General features: G+C 37.2%; 1 protein-coding gene across 2 annotated transcripts in view; it reads right to left on the bottom strand.

The window, feature by feature from the left end:
- Positions 1-2,304: 2,304 nt before the first annotated feature.
- Positions 2,305-17,708, bottom strand: part of LOC140940643 (transmembrane 7 superfamily member 3-like) — an 18,130-nt gene continuing 2,726 nt past the window's right edge. Inside the window, exons 2-12 of one of the 2 annotated variants that reach the window (XM_073389632.1) lie at positions 16,256-16,585; positions 14,423-14,543; positions 12,079-12,274; positions 11,034-11,196; positions 8,930-9,016; positions 8,517-8,597; positions 7,921-8,073; positions 7,020-7,120; positions 5,784-5,832; positions 4,994-5,113; positions 2,305-3,061 (exon numbers count right to left, since the gene is read on the bottom strand). In XM_073389632.1, coding sequence (XP_073245733.1) covers positions 2,832-3,061; positions 4,994-5,113; positions 5,784-5,832; positions 7,020-7,120; positions 7,921-8,073; positions 8,517-8,597; positions 8,930-9,016; positions 11,034-11,196; positions 12,079-12,274; positions 14,423-14,543; positions 16,256-16,585 — 1,631 coding nt within the window. In that variant the 3' untranslated portion in view covers positions 2,305-2,831. The remainder of the gene's footprint in view (positions 3,062-4,993; positions 5,114-5,783; positions 5,833-7,019; positions 7,121-7,920; positions 8,074-8,516; positions 8,598-8,929; positions 9,017-11,033; positions 11,197-12,078; positions 12,275-14,422; positions 14,544-16,255; positions 16,586-17,708) is intronic. The other variant, XM_073389633.1, reaches the window with a different exon arrangement.

The following is a 17,708-nucleotide window of genomic DNA, read 5'->3' as shown; positions in this document are numbered from 1 at the left end:
CATTAATAGGCCCTTTGCAGCTAGCCATTCACGTGGTACACAACCGCCGTGCTGGAGAGCAAAAGTCGCACTGGGACAAGACAAACAAAGAAAATTACCATTTAAAATTATGTATGTCTTTTGTTTGTCTTGTCCCAGAGCGACTTTTGCTCTCCAGCATGGTGGTTTTGTACCACCTGAATAGCTAGCTGCTAAGGGCCTATTTGTTGCTCGTTTGTCAAATTTCTGTCGCATATTGACAATCATGCATGCACTTGTTTGTCGGATGTAGGCGAACACGTTGCTTTGCAAAGTAGTCGGCGGACAATACACTTAATCACGGAAAAACACTATCAGAAGTTTAAGCAAGTGCCAAACCAATTCACAAGGTAAAGCTATACATTGTATGTAGAATTTGTGCAGATGCTTTTTGATAGTTTGGTCGTTTTTAAATCAAGCTTCTTTGAGGTTTTCCTTGTAGAACATTGAACACATTGTAACAACAATAGTTGGGATTCGATGTTGACTGTTTGACACTCGGGCCCTCACAACATTGGTGACAATAATATAATTCCGTCCTGGCATGCAACATTACAACAAAAAACAACAACAACAAGAATAACTAACTTTTAATTTTCTACAAATTTTACTTGCACTAATTTATTCTTCAATTCCATGTATTCAACATTTACAATTTTTCAGATATTAACTCTTATCATAACAATATTCATAAATTTATTCTAAGTTGTTACACAAACGATTTGATTGTTAGAAAAATAATTGCATTTTTCCTTAGAAAGTAGAATAGCGTGCATTGAAATGACGTCTTTGTGGAGATAAATTTCTTTAAAGAAAGGTCACTGGTATGGCAGCAGATTTTTAAAAATAATTTTCGGACTAGTATTCGATTCTGGGGAAACACCCAACCTACCCCTCCCTAAAATCTACGTTAACACTTGGTGGAGGGGCACGTGGGGAGTTTTTTTTCCCACATCGTAGGACGCCTATGAGAAGAGTTTGGACGCAAAGTTCAAGACTTTTCCCATACTTTTCCCCAAACAACAATCTCGTTTTTCTAACTCGAAGTTATCAAATAAGTTATCGATAGAAACCTTGACAAACGCGGGAACCAACCTCTTCTAGTGCAATAGCGACATGGAGTGTTCTGAAACTTCTCGTTCAGTGATGGATGTTTTGGCGACAGATGAACGATTTGACTACCGGGAAAAAACTCACTCAGTAATAATGAACTTGTTACAGTTTTAAAAGAAGACAATAAAACTCCGGTTTCTTTAACAGTTTCACTACTTTACCTTTATTTTTTTTTTCCGGGTTTGGAAAACTGGCTTGCCTAAATTTCATAGCTTTTCACGAATCAAGAGTCCTTGTGAATCTTACCAGTACTATTTACAAGCAGCTCCATGTGCTTCATTTTAAAAATGCTGCTAAAATACTGCTTTCCACTTCAGCACCTTCCATAAGGAAATCGCAGACAGACCAAACTAAAACTCGCCGGCCGTAAAACTCATCGCTCGCCTCTAATATATCACGCCAGTTTAAATGGTGCTTCAGACAATCTGATGTAATACTACTTCATCAAACCAAATTTTCCAAAAACCAAGTTTTTTTGCCCTGTCAGCTGCTTTTATGGACAGTTTGATACAACAATCAACAGTTTTCAGGCAGTACAAGCTATACTGCAGATTTGGTACTTGTTCTTAGCAAAGAATATTTTCGAATTTTCAATTTTTGTTCAGTTTGTAAGATTTACAATACTTCAAATTAATTTTAATATGGTTACGTAATACATTACGGCAAAGTTATTCATTTTCCCCTTTCCAACTCTAGCTTCTCGCAGGTACCAATACATTCACCTTATGTCTTTCTGGAGTGCTACACAATCTGTGATCGTGTACTTTGAAGACGTTTTCAGCAGATATCATACATAGAGGATAATGCATGGCCGCGCGGAGATACGAAATTTCTCTTCGAGTGTTGAAAAATATTTCACTCGTTCGCTGCGCTCACTCGTGAAATATTTTTTCAACACGAAAAGTGAAATTTCGTATCTCTCTTATTTATCACATAAACACCAATAAAATACCAAACCATTTCAGTTTAATAGTTTTTTGGTGTGAAAGACGCGATTTATTATGTATCCATAGCAGCGGTGATATTTTCACATGTGAAGATAACATGTTATTTTTACATGTGAAGATATCAAGTTTTCGCGAAAGCTCACCTGGTATTTCACGTAATATATCAAACATGAGACGCAGTGTTTCATCACCAGTTCTCAAACTCATTAATAATTCATAAAGAAAATTCAAAGGAAATTAATGTTTAATGAGTGTTTGGATATCAGATGAAAAACTGCTCATTTTTGCATCCTTAATTTCTCCTTCAAAAATGATTTTGTTTGAGAAGAAATATCAAACATTCGACACAGTGTTTCATCACCAGATGAAACACCTCGAAGTTCGTCAAAAATACTCCGCTGCGCGTCGTATTTTCAACTCTCTTCTCGGTGTTTCATCTGGTGATGAAACACTGCGTCTCATGTTTGATATATTACTTATATAATAATCCGTTTTATACCCTCCTTTGATCAGGAACGTTGATGGTATAGGTCGTTTTCATGCAATCTCGAGAGACACAAATAACAATGGTGAAATGAACAAATGCTGGTAGACAAACAAAACGAGCTAATGAGCGATCTTTTGTTTACCGTCCACCAGCATGGCGGCGATGACGTAACGCGAAAACCACCTATTGTCAGCGAAAAAATCATTCGCTCCACTCCTCCCTTGAGTGCCATACAAATATGTGGTCATGTAAGCAGTAATTATTTGTCAACAGATGCCATTGTTCGTTCCATACCCTTCAAGCTTGCCACTGTTGATTAAAATAGGCGTTGTCTCAGTTGAATTGGATTTGGTTTGTTTTTTTAGTTGTCGTCGAACTTTTGACTGCTGGATGAAGCCGCTCTTTGGGAGTTGCATCTTGTAGATTTTGGCGAGGATAGCCTGAACGAAAACTCCAAGCACCGCTAGAAGCAGCCATGTAGCTGACAAGATGTAGTCTAAGGGATTACAATGAAAACCAAGGGTAAGTTACAAATTAACACAAATTGAGAGTAAAGGAAAGCAATACATACATACATACATAAACTTTATTAAAGTGTCAAGGTATTTAGCTAAAAGCTAATTGTGGACACTATAAATAAAAAAAAAAGGAACATAGTATAAGATTAAATCAAGTGTATGTAAAAATATCAAAATATAGTCTTAAAATATCATTAATATCTAAAAATAACATCAATATATAAAATTATTACAAACAAACAGCAGGACAAGCAGGGAACAAACAAAGACAAACAAATAGATAGACAAAACAGACAATCAGATAGACAGACAAACAAACAGACAATATAGGACAAACATAAATGCAGCAGTCAAACATAAATACAAAATTCAGAAAGTTAAAAGTCTAGAAAATTTAAATTAGACGAATTAAATAGAGGATAGGGGATCACACTCCCAATACACCAGGCAGCCAGACAGCAGAAGCCACTATGCATACCCACCACTCTAAGATAGCAAGCCAAGCACATTGAGAGCACGCACCCCTCTCCTGAATGCCTGAAGACTGGTCTTACTGCGTAGTTCCTGGTTTATCTTGCCCCATATGTGTGGGCCTAAATATCTGATACTGTGCTTGCCATACTTAACAGAATTATATCTTACCACAGGGTTTAGCTTATTCAAGCCATGCTCTGTTACGAATATCCCTTGACGATTCTACGAGTAGGCCAGTCTTATTTCCTTTACCTAAAATATTTTATGAATTCTCCACCGCAGTTTAAGAAAGTTCTCTGTTGGCATGACTTCTTCCGTGAAAGGAGCTTATGTTTATTATTACATTGAGAACTTTCTACTGATTACTCTGTATTATAAACTACAGGTTACAAATTGTAAGGATAACAAATTGCTGCGAGCAGATGCTGAGCGGAAAAAACATCATCTAACAAAAAATGAACTGGCACACATATTTTGCTAATTACAGACCTTTTTATTGGGTCAATTAATAATAGTGGGATAAAAGACTTGGAGGGAGGTCCAAAATCACGAGTTCTTTGTGATTTGTAATGGTAATAGGACTGAGTAGTACTGTCCAATTACTTAGGGTACTGTCCTGTTAGTGCTGAAATCAGGGCAGTTCGTAGCCAACCAGATTTGAGAATTTTGTTATAGATATGATTGGGGTCTTTATTGGCCAGTTTGCAGTCTGAAACTGTTTGCGCGCGCCACAATGCGAAACTTAGCGCTTAGTATTACAATAGACCTTTTTAGCTTGTTTTGTTTTCCCATTTCAGACCACGTGATGGTCTGAGAACTGTTTATTTTCAAATATCTTCTTATGCACGTGAATCCATGTTCATATGTACGCATAATTAATGAAAAGACAAAAGGCAATTTCCCTGGAGAACATCACGTGGTCTGAAATGGGAAAAACAAAACATACAAGCTAAAAAGGTCGATTTTAAATTAAGTTATAACGATACCGCTGGCCTTTTCTGCTAAAAATCATCCTGACACAAAAACAGAGACTGTTTCCCCCATTTAGCGACAGAACACCCAAGGAACCACAGGACACCCAAAGATTAGTGTGCTGCTCGCCTGGGGGATCGCAGCAATTGAACACTAACTGGGCATTCACCCATCAGTGTCCTTTAAGAGCCTCTTAACCTGGAGAGATTCCATTTAGTATTTGCGAATGGTACTACCGAAATTGAGGCATTGACAATGAAAGCTCTATACCACGGTTTTGACGTCACAACGTAAATTCATTCAAAACAGTTTCTGTTAGTATGGTCTGAGAGTCAAGCAGAGAGTCAAGCTAGAGATTGCCTGTAACCAAAATTACTCTGGCTGAAATGCGGTGCAGGAATCTCTAAAATTAATTCGAGTTAAAGCAGGAGTTTCTGACGTGAATGGAATATTCCATTTCTTACCATTTTGTTGGAATGGTCTGGTGACAACGATGTGATCTTTGCGAAACTGCGGCTTCGTAGCGTGAAGAATAACATCTACAACTATGTAAGAAAGGCTGGTATGCAAGAAGAAGTCGATACCTAAAAAAACCAAACACTTCATGAGCGCTTGATTATGTTACAGAGAACAAAGATGTTGTTGCTTAACTTTGAGGGTTTTGTGTAAGATAAGACATGGGAGGTATTGCAGAGCGTAAAGGGCTAGAGGAGTGAACCAAAAATTCACCACTCCATAAACTATTGTGTAGGGAGAATGGGTACAAGCTTTCGATGCACTGATTTCTGCACTGCTTGCGAGGACAAGTGTTACGATTGTTTAAAGTATTATAAGGCTCTCATTAACCAATCACTGCTTACATACAATTAGTTCTATCTTTTATCTATTTTTGCACCATACTGTCAACTCCTCTAAACAGAACACCCCCCCCTATTCAATGTTGTTGCGATCTAAAGACATTTGGCGACGGTTTGCGTTTTTGTCAGGATGACAGGAAAAATAGGTATTTTTGTAATGTGTGTCAAGTTATGACCGAAGGTTGTCGCTTTGTCTTCAAATTTCATACATTTTTTTTTTGTTATTTTTCTTGACATATCTTACGTCTCTGACCATGTCTATGTCGTTGTTCTACAAAAAAATGGATACATGGGTTAGGCACAAGAATTTCTGGGGTCATTCGATTTCATATGGGTGGACTACTCAAGAGTTTTTTGTCCCAGGTTAGAGCCTATATTAAAGGCATGTTGTACTTACCCACAACAAAGGCATATGAAGATACGATGGTAGTGTATGCAATACAAAGCTGTGATAAAAAAACAAAGTGATTGAATCAAGTAAAACCTGACTGATCACTGTTCATCATTTTTTAAAATGAATGTTACAAACCGCACCCTCGCAATTATACGGGCTTAGAGATATGGGACTTGATGTCTAACATATTGGAAAAACTTGACTGTTGGAGTTCATATTTGTCTGTAAGAACTACTGCTGCAAATGTGACATCACAAAACTAAACAGAAACTGGCATGGTCAACCTGAAGAGCGAGAATTCGACTCTAACAACAGGGTGTGGCCACTTTAACCCTGAGTTCTAATATCCACATACAAATTCTCGCGACTGATCTCCATACATTTCCTCGAGGAATTAGTTGAAAAAGCAGTGATTTGTTACAAATAGTTATGGTGAGTCCTAGGACTCATCTTGTGAGCAAATCATGAGCCCTAATCCAGAACTATTGAGTCCCAGTTCAAACAACAGTAAGTCCTATAAATTGAAAATGCTTGGGCCTTTATGTGACCAGACAGATAAAAGATATTCTTGTGTAAAGCACAACGAAGACTAAAATCTAAATATGCGTTGTTAACCAACAGCCACAAGAACAGCCACAGAAATCAGGATATTCTACAAAAACATCTTCAGATCGACCGATCAATCGATCTTAGCATCCTACAGGATGCATGCTATGAACTTTTGTGCATTTTGCGGGATTTTTATGCGTCAGGGACGCAGGACGCAGAGGTAACAAAATCACTGAAAAAGATTAAAGCATTTTCCCTTAAATGATCATTTTAATTATTAATTCTAATAACTTTTTTCTCATGATGATGTATTGACACTGCAAGGGGAAAATTGCTGTTGCTCACTTTTGGGACCAAATACCTTGTATGACAACTCACAACTCACAATCACGTTGAAAAAATGTCAAGGAACTATTGCCTGTTACCTGAACAGGCCCATGATGATCCTGAACAGCTATATTTCCCAGTTCTGGGTTAAAAACTCGTTACCAGAATCATAATTGCAGGTAAATTAAAGCGCCTTGACCTGAGCGTTTGTTTGCTTTCTCTCATCATACATCACCGGATAAATAATGAGCCTGTCCAATCAGAGGTACCCTGTGACTTCGTAAAAGTTAAAAACCATGCTCGAAGGGCAATCAGAGGGTGTGCTTCACTTAAATTTGGTTTACTTATGAAGCAATATCTTACCACACGAGGCCAGAGTACTAGAACAACTGGAACAATAATGGTAAGAGCACATAGGACAGCACCATAGTCAAATTCACTTGTCTCAAAAATATCCAAGTCACCTGTAATAACACAGTAAATACATGAAAATGAAGAAAAGATCGTCGCAGTGAACGCAATTTATTCAACTGTGTAAAGAGGCCTGAAAAAAAATTCAGGACTTCAACGGGGTTTGAACCCGTGACCTTACGATACCCGTGCTATGCTCTACCAACTGAGTTATGAAGCCATTGACGTTGGGAGCAGGTCAATTGTGGGTTCATATGTCCCTGTGAAAGAAATGAGTGTTAACGATATATGAAATAAATCATATATGAACTGCAGAAATGAAATGACACAGTAAATACATATTTCAAATGAAGATATGATTGTCGCAGTGGTAATTGCAATTTAAGCAATTGCAAATTAACCCCCCTCCCCCCCCCCCCCAAAAAAAGAAAAATTTCGGGACTTCAACAGGTTTCAAACCCATGGCCTCTGCGTTAGCACTGCAGTGCTCTACCAACTGAGCTATGAAGACCCATACATTGGAAGCAGGCCAATTTGAAAAGTTCAACTTAACCCATGAACGGACTGAAACACAGAATGTTACAGTACTGTAAATAAGTATTATGGAATAATAATTTAACTACACCTCGCTGGCAATGGCATTTTATGTCCAATAACAATACATTCAAACCTCTATGTGCGACCAAGTGTAAGTGACCACAGATCCAAAACACCAAAACTTTCCGTCAAAGTTCTATAATTAGAACCTCTCATTAAAGACCATTTCTTTATGTACCTGCAACCACTTTTGGGGGGTGACGACTTTCGTTTTCCATTTTTCTTTAACCCTTTGTAACTGACCCCATGCACTTACCAAATGGAGTAAACATCAGAGTTGCTCCAACCAGGAAACCAAGGAAAAGAGCATCAAAAACAAGACAAAGTCTGGTCCATCCAGTGAACCACCACAATGCAAATATCAGTAATCCAAACAACAGACCTAATCCAGCACTCATCAGCATGCAACCTGTCAGAGATTACAGCACTCTAAGGTTAGTAGAGTATTTGTTTGAATAAAAAGAGAGCTTAAGATTCTAAGATGAGGAAGAACTAAGAGAACAAGATTTTGTCAGGACTAATTTGTCTGCGCAGCAGCATCATTTTGGTGGAAAAATGTGCCCGCGATAAAGTGTAAGGTTATCAAATGTGAGAAGTTTTATCATTTTGTGATCAGGAGAGGGTTAATGACCTCCTTCAATAAAAATAAGTGTGGTAACTTTTCTTTTTTGGGTTTATTTTTTCCAAGAACCAGCCAAGGGTGGCAGAGCAAAACTAAGAGATCATTACACTTCTAGCATTCCACTGAGAACTTAGCTAGAGAGGTCTGTATCTAACCATGTGCTCATCCATAAACAGTCAGTCGTGCAAATAATTATGATATCTGAATACAATATTATTATGTGCACCTACCTAAATGGCTAATAGTACTGGTAGCAGAAATGATGATGAAAAACAAAAAAGCAAAATTCACCAGCCCTCCTACAAATAATGCTGAAAGAAACAAAGAGGATGGTTAAAAAACATCAGCATGCCAGTTCTTTTCATCATAATCACCTACAAACATTTCCACTAATAATTTTCTGACAATATATGAGATACAGTTTCAGGAGGCTATTAAAACATCAAGTTTAAAAATGTTGAACATCTGAATGCCGGCTATGTTTTTGCGTATGGTTTTTAGAGGAAAAAAGTGGAAAATGGCTAAAAAATACAGGGCAAAACTTACCACACACAAAAAAGCCTGTATGTGAAAAATCAGCAATTTTTGTGCAAAATACTAGAGAACATAAACAAAGCCTACTCTCTTTGTTCTGAAAACTTACTGAATTTGAAGAGATATAACCCAAAGAAGCAAAAGATAAGGCCTAGAATACTTCCAATAACTGCAAACACAGCATCAACTGCAACAACTGCAGAAAATACAGATTAAAATACATTCAATTTCATTATATTATTGTAAACTGAACTATTGCATTTATTTTTATTTTTAACTCCAACAAGTATGATAAAGGTGAAGATGTTGATAAAAGTGAGATTAATGGGGAGGCACTATAAAGTTATCATTCTGAACTGAACAAGTATTTTGTGCCACAAATCAAAGTATGGTTTTTGAGTAATAAACAGGGTATACAATTTCACTACAAAACATTTGTGGACTGAATAACTTGAGCAGGGGGTGAACCTGTGTGGTGTATGGTTTTAAATGTGAGGTGTGTCCTCAGTTTAGAGCTGAAAAAAAGGTTAACTGCACCACTCTAATTTAAAGAAAGAAAACTGTTCTTAAAAAGAAGTGTCAAATTTCGGAAGGAAGGTGAAAATAATAAAATAATGGATTTTAAGGTATCATCCACCCTCAAGCATCCTCCTCGCGTTAATCGGTGCTAGCGCTTTTGCTTTTAATAAATACCCCCATAAACCATACATTTTCTGAAAGCTTAATAGTTCCAGATCATCATTCCTTTTAAAAAATCAAAATATTAACGTGATTTAGAAATGAGAAGCTTTTCGTGAAAGTGGATGTCGCAGTAAATTTAAGTCCAGGCCAGCCAAAAAAAAACCGGAAGAAGCCAATTAAGATCGCATTCGCTTCTCAACACGATTTTGTCATCTTCTTTCGTCTTGGAGTCGTGTATGAAAACGGACAAGCTTTTTTTTCTTCTTTGGAGGCATTCACTTCCAAAATCCAGGGAAAAACAGTGAGTACTATACTTGTAGACCACGATTTCTGTCAAATTGCGTGATTAGCTTGGTTCAGCAGCGACATGCGTATCAAGTTTAGTTTAGTCCTGTCATACTTAGTATGACAGGACTTGTCAATGATCAATTAAAATAATTGGCATAGAAAAAACTTTTGCACTCCATAAGTCTGCACAGAAAAAACATTTTTTCCTGGAATATTTTTGAAAAGAAAGCTTTTGATTGGCTCTATTTAATCATTATTAGCTCTATTTAAACATTATTAAAAAATTATAATTTTTTACCCTGGATGATACCTTAAACAGGGTCTGGGTTTATTGGCTTTGGCAGCGTACCCCCACCCATTGAAGCTTTAGTAGCCCCCTCCCAGCGATTCAAGATGGTGATGATAACTAATATTAATAGTAATAAACTCTTGGGTAGGCCCCTTTATTTAATTCTTCCAATAAGCCCCACAGTTTGAGTTACATCAGTTAGTGATGTAAATTGAAAAAAAAAAGAAAAAAATGAACAGAGTTGCATCAGACATTTTCAAATGCTGAAAATATAGCCTGAAAAAACAGCCAACATTTTGTGACGCCACAACTGGTTTCCCTGTGAAATGACGTCTGAGCAACGAGCACAAGAATTCCATACTGATGATGTGTCACTACCCAGATCTGGATAGTGCTTCTGATTGGCCAAAGCAAATTTTCCATGCAGCACGACCAATCAGAAGCACTCCCCAGATCTGCTTAATGATGTGTCATCAGTATGGAATTCCTGTGCTCGTTTCACACATGTCATTTTGCGCGGAAACCAATGGTGGTGTCGCGAAATGTCGGCAATTTTCTCAGGCTAATGAAAATAATAATACTGTAATTTCATTCAATAATTTGTATTTTCTTCATAAACATCACTTAATATTTACTGTAGAGTAGCAGGGTTGTCTGTAAGATTAAGCAAGTTGCCAGGTATACATAATTAGTGGGCAGGTCTTCTAGGAAGTTGTCTGGGTCTTATTTTCTTTAGCTCCCAATGAAAATAGCTGGTAATCATTTCCATGGTAGCTGGGGGAAATCCCTAACCTCCAATCCTTAGTGACAGCTTTGAGAATGGTTTGTTTTAAGTTGCTAGATGTATAATAATGAGTAATACTGACAAAACTTACAATGCACAACACTGTATACCACATTATTGGTATAATATTTCAAGAGAAGCATACGTCTGGGCAGTCAAACAAAAACTTACTATGTTGATGACATCCTACGCATGCATAAGATGCCACTGGTGAATATGCAGCCTCCTTTTTTGTATCTGGGTCATAAACTATCACATTGAAGACCACACCCTGGCCCACTGGGTAAGTAAGAAACTTTAACACTGGGATTGTCGGTGCCTTCAGAGTGCTAACCTACAGTAGCATATTATAAAGAAAAAGAATAATAACTTATTTTTTACATTGTATGAGGTATTTGCGAGAAGCTCAATAATAAAGTGCAGGGGTGTGTAGAACAAGGCCCTGGGAGACTTCTGACCTAATACTTAATTCTCCCTTTGATTAACAACTATACGAAGGGCCTTTAAAGGAGAATCTAGCATTTTATCAGAATTCCCATTTGAATTTATTACAACCTACCTACAATTTATAATAATGGAATATTAATTTGTGAACAATTTTTTGATACCTCATCATTAAAACAAAGGAACTCTGACTGAAAAAGGGAGTTGACCTACACTGTAGATTGTTTTGACAAAATTAATGGTATATGACAATGTTCTTGTCCAGCAAGAAAGAGAGCTTGAGTTGGTAGGTATAACAATGTTTTTTATTAGTTTATGGCATGTAATTCCCCCACTTATACAGGCATCAGAGTGCTTAAAACTCCCTAAAACCTGTACACTGTGGTGACCAAATTCTGAAAGAAGCTGCAAATAACTAGAATTCTGCGTCACACTTCACTTGAAGACTTTTAATGATGAATTTTGAAAATGGCAAGATCTTTTACAGGTCACTTTTACTAGGAAAGGATAAGAACACTCATGAATCTACTAATACATGGAAATTTTATAATAATTATTATCATTATAATCATTGTACCTGCTGCATGACCTTTTGATCTTAGAAGGTAAAATTTAATGAAGAATTAAAATAATATTCTTCAACATAGAAAGGCTATAGATCAGGCAGTTCAGATCTTGTACAATATTATGAAAGTATTAGCATAGCCAGAGAACAATATTTTTATTGGCTCATCCTGCTGACTACAAACAAAAGTTTTTAACATTAACTTACTTTCTGGCCATGATTTTTTATCCTGGCAGGATAAGCCATTTCTTCAACACCCTGAAAGAATGATTTTTCTGAAACATCCCCTTCGGGAAGAAACATCAGATAAACATAATACTCCAGCCGGAAATGCTCAGGTGGCTTTCCTTTCACCTTGTTGCCATCACATGGGGGAGCCAGACTACTACCTTTTTTACCGGATCTGTGAAGATGAAAATTCAAACTTTTTTTTACAATAGTTCAAAATAGAAAGTATGTCTCAGGGCTGTGTTCTAGCAGTGTCCCATCTGCCCCAGGTGCCTAACTCTTGGGCAACTAGAAAATCTTAGTTTTTCACTTAAATCACACGATGGCCACCCTGGATTTCTCAAGTTCAGAGCACTGGACCCCATATTTTTTTCTTAGAGTAGAGCTTTGATGTCCTTCTAAGCTGCTGTGATCCAGTGACTATATGACTTTTACTCATTTTGAAATGGAATGGGGAATTCACAGACCAAGATTGGGTGGGCGATGCCAGGGTGCTGCAGAGAGTTTGTCAACCTGTTTTACATTTTGTACCCAGTTTAGGAAAAAAAAGAATGTAACATACTTATGATATACGCATGTAAGATACCAATCTATGTTTTAGAAACCTGTTTAACCCATTCCCCCCCCCCCCTGCAATTTTCGCCGAAAAATGCTTTTTGAAGCTAGTCGAGCAATCTTCCAGTCACTGTCCGGCAATAAAGAGCTTAATAAAACTTACTACAAAGCTGCTCCTGGCAGCCTTCTGATCCAGATGCAAAATATTAGCTTACGAAGTTGAGGCATGCACGGAAAGCAAAATTTCAAAACTTTCTCTCCTCCCCTCTTCTTTTGCTTATCTTGCCTCATTTTTTTTTTTGCTGGGCATTCAGTAGGCTTCATTTTTAGGGCGATAATGTGGACAATCAATGCAGGAGATTCAAATACCTAAGACACAGATGCCTTTCTTGGCCTGGTAAGTGGGAAAGTTTTGGGAAAGCTTTTAGGATTTTAGGATTAGATGAAAGGAAGGGTAGGTGGGTAGTGAAACAAGATTTTCAAGGGTATTTTTGGGTCAATGTTACAAGTTTTTTTTTGCATTTTTCTCCGGTCTCCTCTACTGAATCGTGCTCATTCTGATATGGTTTGAAAGTTGTTCTTGACTGTTAAAACTAATGCTGTCACAAGCAGTAGAAGGGACGTTGACCCACATGGGCAGCTATGGGCTGTTCAGGGGCGAATGGGTCAAAGACTTATTAAAGACAAAGTTGCCAAAAAACCATACATAGCCTGTTCAGCTGCATTGGTTAAATAAGGGACCGATGCCCTCCCTCCAGAGTGGGGTGGGTGGAGTACTAGTACCATCTGCCTGGAATAATGCCAATGGCAGCACTCCATGTTGTGACTGTTTCCAAATTCGATTGTGATGGTTAAGCAGCCATTCAATATGTCCATGAAGCATTGCAAAAGGTGCATTTTTTTCTGGACACCAATATTTTTTGTTAAAGGCAACCATTTAATATGTTTAGGTTGCCAAACATTGAGCTTGAAGCACTGATGGGTAGCTGGTGTGATTCACTCTATTCAGTGAAAAAAAATGCAATCATCATTTTGATGCTGAAATAATCTTTGTCAGTGACTAAAATACGTGCAAAAATGCCCCAGAAACTGTACTACAAATAAAAAAATTCAAATTTTGAATCAAAAATGGGCTAAATGTCAAACTAAAGCACAGAAAAGCGCAAAAGATGATTTTATGCGGCAGATTTGGTGACCCGTATGGGAAAGCAGGAGATCAGTGTCATGTCTGGGAGAGTTGGCATACATGAGGTAAGTCTGCAGAATTTGTATGTGGATACTGGGGCTTTAAGGGTTAAACACCTGTACATAAATTATCACGCTATAGCTGCCAGAATGATGGTTCTACTTGTAGGTGTGGTATATATGCTGCTGTGGCCAAAAGGCTGGTTTAATTTGCTTGAGTTGTGCTAAAGATATAAATGCCCAACAAAACCTTGCAGATTGGGCTGGAATTTAAGATCACATTTTCCTTTAGTAGTCCTTGTGGAAGATATGTATGTTGCGAATTCCGACAATGTTCACTTTTTTCTCCAAATTTTTTGTTTCTGGACGGATGCTTAATACTACCCACAGTAACTTACTTTGTGAAAATGGCATGACATAATAAAAATCAAAAGTTCTTATTTGCTTGTCAGGCAACAAAATTATTCTCCTTTTCCCTCAACATTACACTGCATGTTAATTTAAAGCCAAAAGAATGTCTGCTAAGAAGAGTACTCAGCCTGATGAAACAAGAATTATTATATTAAAAACAATTAGAACTCACCTTCCATAGTAAACATTGGCAAATGAGAAGGTTATATTGGTTTCAACTGAATCATGGGAGACAACAATATTTGGATCAAACTCCATAGCACAGGTAAGACAGCAACCACCTGGAAAAGGAACTGAAAGAGCAATTGACATATGTCATTTTCTGTCTTATGTCATAAAATAACATGTAAAAGGTGTATCAGAGGTTATTGCAAAATATCAGGGCACAACAAAAGTGCTGTCTGATAACCTGGGGCTATAGCTAATGGAGCAGCCCATTAGGTTAGCAATATTTATTAATTTCAACTTTTCTGACGGGTAAGCAACATTAATTTTGCCAAGATAAAGTAAATCTGAGTGAAAAAGAGGGTGTGTAGGCCTGTCCAACTACTTTAAGCTAGTAAACCTCAGCAACAGAAACAAAATATAATTGCTTTTTTGTGTGTGTGCTACAACTGTATTTCTGAAGTTTACTAGCCTGAAGCAGTCACACAGGCCTACACACACCCCCTTTTTACTAACACAATTATTGGTTCACAATCAAGCCAAGAAGTGAACCTGTGAACCTCTCACCATTTAAACACCGCACATGATTTGAGCAGGAAAATGAGTCACTAATGTGCTGGCTTGCCAATCAGTTTCCAAAAGTAATAATTTGACACCCACAATTAAAAGGAAGCAACTAAAAATCACTGCTGCAGTGTATGATTCCTATTACACTGGTATTCACACACCTGTATTTTGCCTCTTTTGTTTACCCCCACAAACCTACAAAATTTGTATATATAGGGTGCCAAACAAATACACAAAATAGTCGTATAGAAAATATAATACAAAAACAACTCCAAAAAACATCTTGCTAACCTAAAATATTAGTATAAGCAAGAAATGACAAAATAAATAATTTAATTAATAATTAATTAATAATTTTTCGGTTCTTATCTCAAGACCATTATCAATAATTTATTATTGTGAAATACAAGATGGAAAAGCACTGAACTTATAAAGAGAGCCAACCAGAAAGGTGTGACTGAATATTAACAAACTAATAATTGTGACAAGAATGTGGAAGAAAGTATAACAAAAATGCTGAAATTCAAATTAAACCTAAAGCTAAAATAGTAAGCTCTTTGGCAGCTTTAATGCCATAGTTAAGTTGAGGTATGTACCTCTTAACCCTTTAAGTCCCAATGGTGACCAACATCAATTTTCTCCTAACCATATCCATTGATATTAATAAATTGATCACCTAAGAGAAAATGCTTTGATCTTTCATCAAATTCTCTCAACTTATTCTTTAAAAAAATGTATAAAGATCAGTTTGGAGAATTTGTATATGGATATTGGGGCTTAAAGGGTTAATTAATAAAGACTCCAGGAAACATAATTGGTTATAGTTATTGATGTATGCAATAATAATATTGTTGTGTTATTCAAAATTGTTTGGTGAATGTGGGAATTGAAACTAACTGCATTGGCTTTGTTGTTAAAACAACCAGGCAAATTATTCAGAGAAAACAAAAACTTAAATGCCTCGCAGCCATGTAAGTGTTGGAACATCGCAGAATTATGGTCAGAGCTGCATTCATCTAATCTTACTGAGACATCTATCACGAGTCTTGCCTATGTATTCAGCATTACAAGCGGGACATGTCAGTTTGTAAATCACATGAGATTTAAGATACATAGGGTTTGGATCTTTGTTCGAGCAAAATTATGAAAGTTTCTTAGTTTGATAGAAAACTTTAAAACAAACAGGCTCCTTAATAGTTACTTAGCATGGATTTATCTGCATATTGGAACACTGATCAAAATTAAAAGAGGAAAGTTAAACTTCAAAACTTACCCTTATCTTCATAAGGTACTGCCATTATATCAGTCTTATAGGTACTGTGATTGTTTTCAGATTTTAAATAGAGATGGTACGTTCGATTCCATGGATTCCTTATTTTAAAAGGAAACAGAGCTGCAACATTTGAGCCGGTTACAGTAAATCCATAAGGTGTTCCAGGTTTCAGAGATAATGTCACATTGTTCTGCTGAGCATGTACTTGGTAAATTACAAATCTCCATGCCGCCTCTGCTTTGCAGAACATCAAGTCCAGGTGCTCAAAGGGTTGGAGTTCTCTTCGTTCTCCTCTGTTTGGTTGAAGCTCAAAGTTTTCTGCAGAGATGACTAAAAGTAACAAAAGTATTTTACAAGTTTGGTGGGGTTCATGCACGTGTACATTTCGTGTATAATTATTTGGCTTCCAAATCTATGCTTGGATTGACTTAATGTACTACTCGAGCTCCCCTTATGGCTGGAGATCAAGGTTCAACTCTTGAGTATAAGATTGACAAGAATCATAAAGTCAAGTTATCTGTAGGTTCATCTTGAGGCAGATCTCATAATGATAGATCATCTTGTAACTAATAGCAGGCCATGGATCATGTGTCATATAGGGGGTGTTGACCAATGTAGCGAATGATATCTGGGTCGGCTATTGGTTGACATATCAGTTGTTATATTGGTTGAAATGTTGCTAGAGTGTCAGTCAACCAAGTGGCCTTTTACTATCAATTGAGTATAGGTTGGTCCCAATAACATCAGTAGTGTGTCGGGAATGTACATTGTATCAGTGAGCCATCAGTCGTTAAGGTGTCGGTGGTGTATCAGTCAACAATCAGCATCGCCTGTACAACTTTTTTCCAACCTTCTGCCAAAGGTTTTGCCCTTTGTTGTAAGGGACTTGTCAACTGACACACGGTGGACAGTACTGCTTGTTACACATATTGGCTGCGGCTGATAACAGATTGATCAGTTACCAAATCACTGGCTATTTTCATGTATCAGCCAACATCTTGGTCATTCTGTTGGTCAAGAGTTGGTTCAATATATATTGCATGAAAGTTGACCACAATAATGGCTGATACCCCCAATAAGACACATAATCCCTGGCCACATAAACCTGTGCTTACTGATACAGTAACAGTGTGTGTGGTGTTTTTTTTCTTTGGGGATCTGCTTGATGTTGCAGAAAAAGGGATAATCTCCACTCCAGTGGACCCCCTTGGTCCACTTTTGTTTGTTGCAGGGTACAAAGAAAGTCATTTTTACAGCTTACCATTCCGGCAAGCTTTATCTAGCATTTACATGTACTAGCCCAAAAGTCATTTCAACTTGTCCAAAAAGAATTTTTGATTCATGAGCATTGATTAAATTTCTTCTGTAAATATTTGTTTCCCAAAAACTTCACTTGGCTGAAGCACAGAATACACTAGCCCAGTAACAAAATCCACTGGCCCCATGTTATCGG

This window comes from Porites lutea, chromosome 6 (assembly GCF_958299795.1).
Source record: "Porites lutea chromosome 6, jaPorLute2.1, whole genome shotgun sequence".
NCBI lineage: Eukaryota > Metazoa > Cnidaria > Anthozoa > Scleractinia > Poritidae > Porites > Porites lutea.
This window is presented reverse-complemented; position numbering and strand designations above follow the sequence as displayed.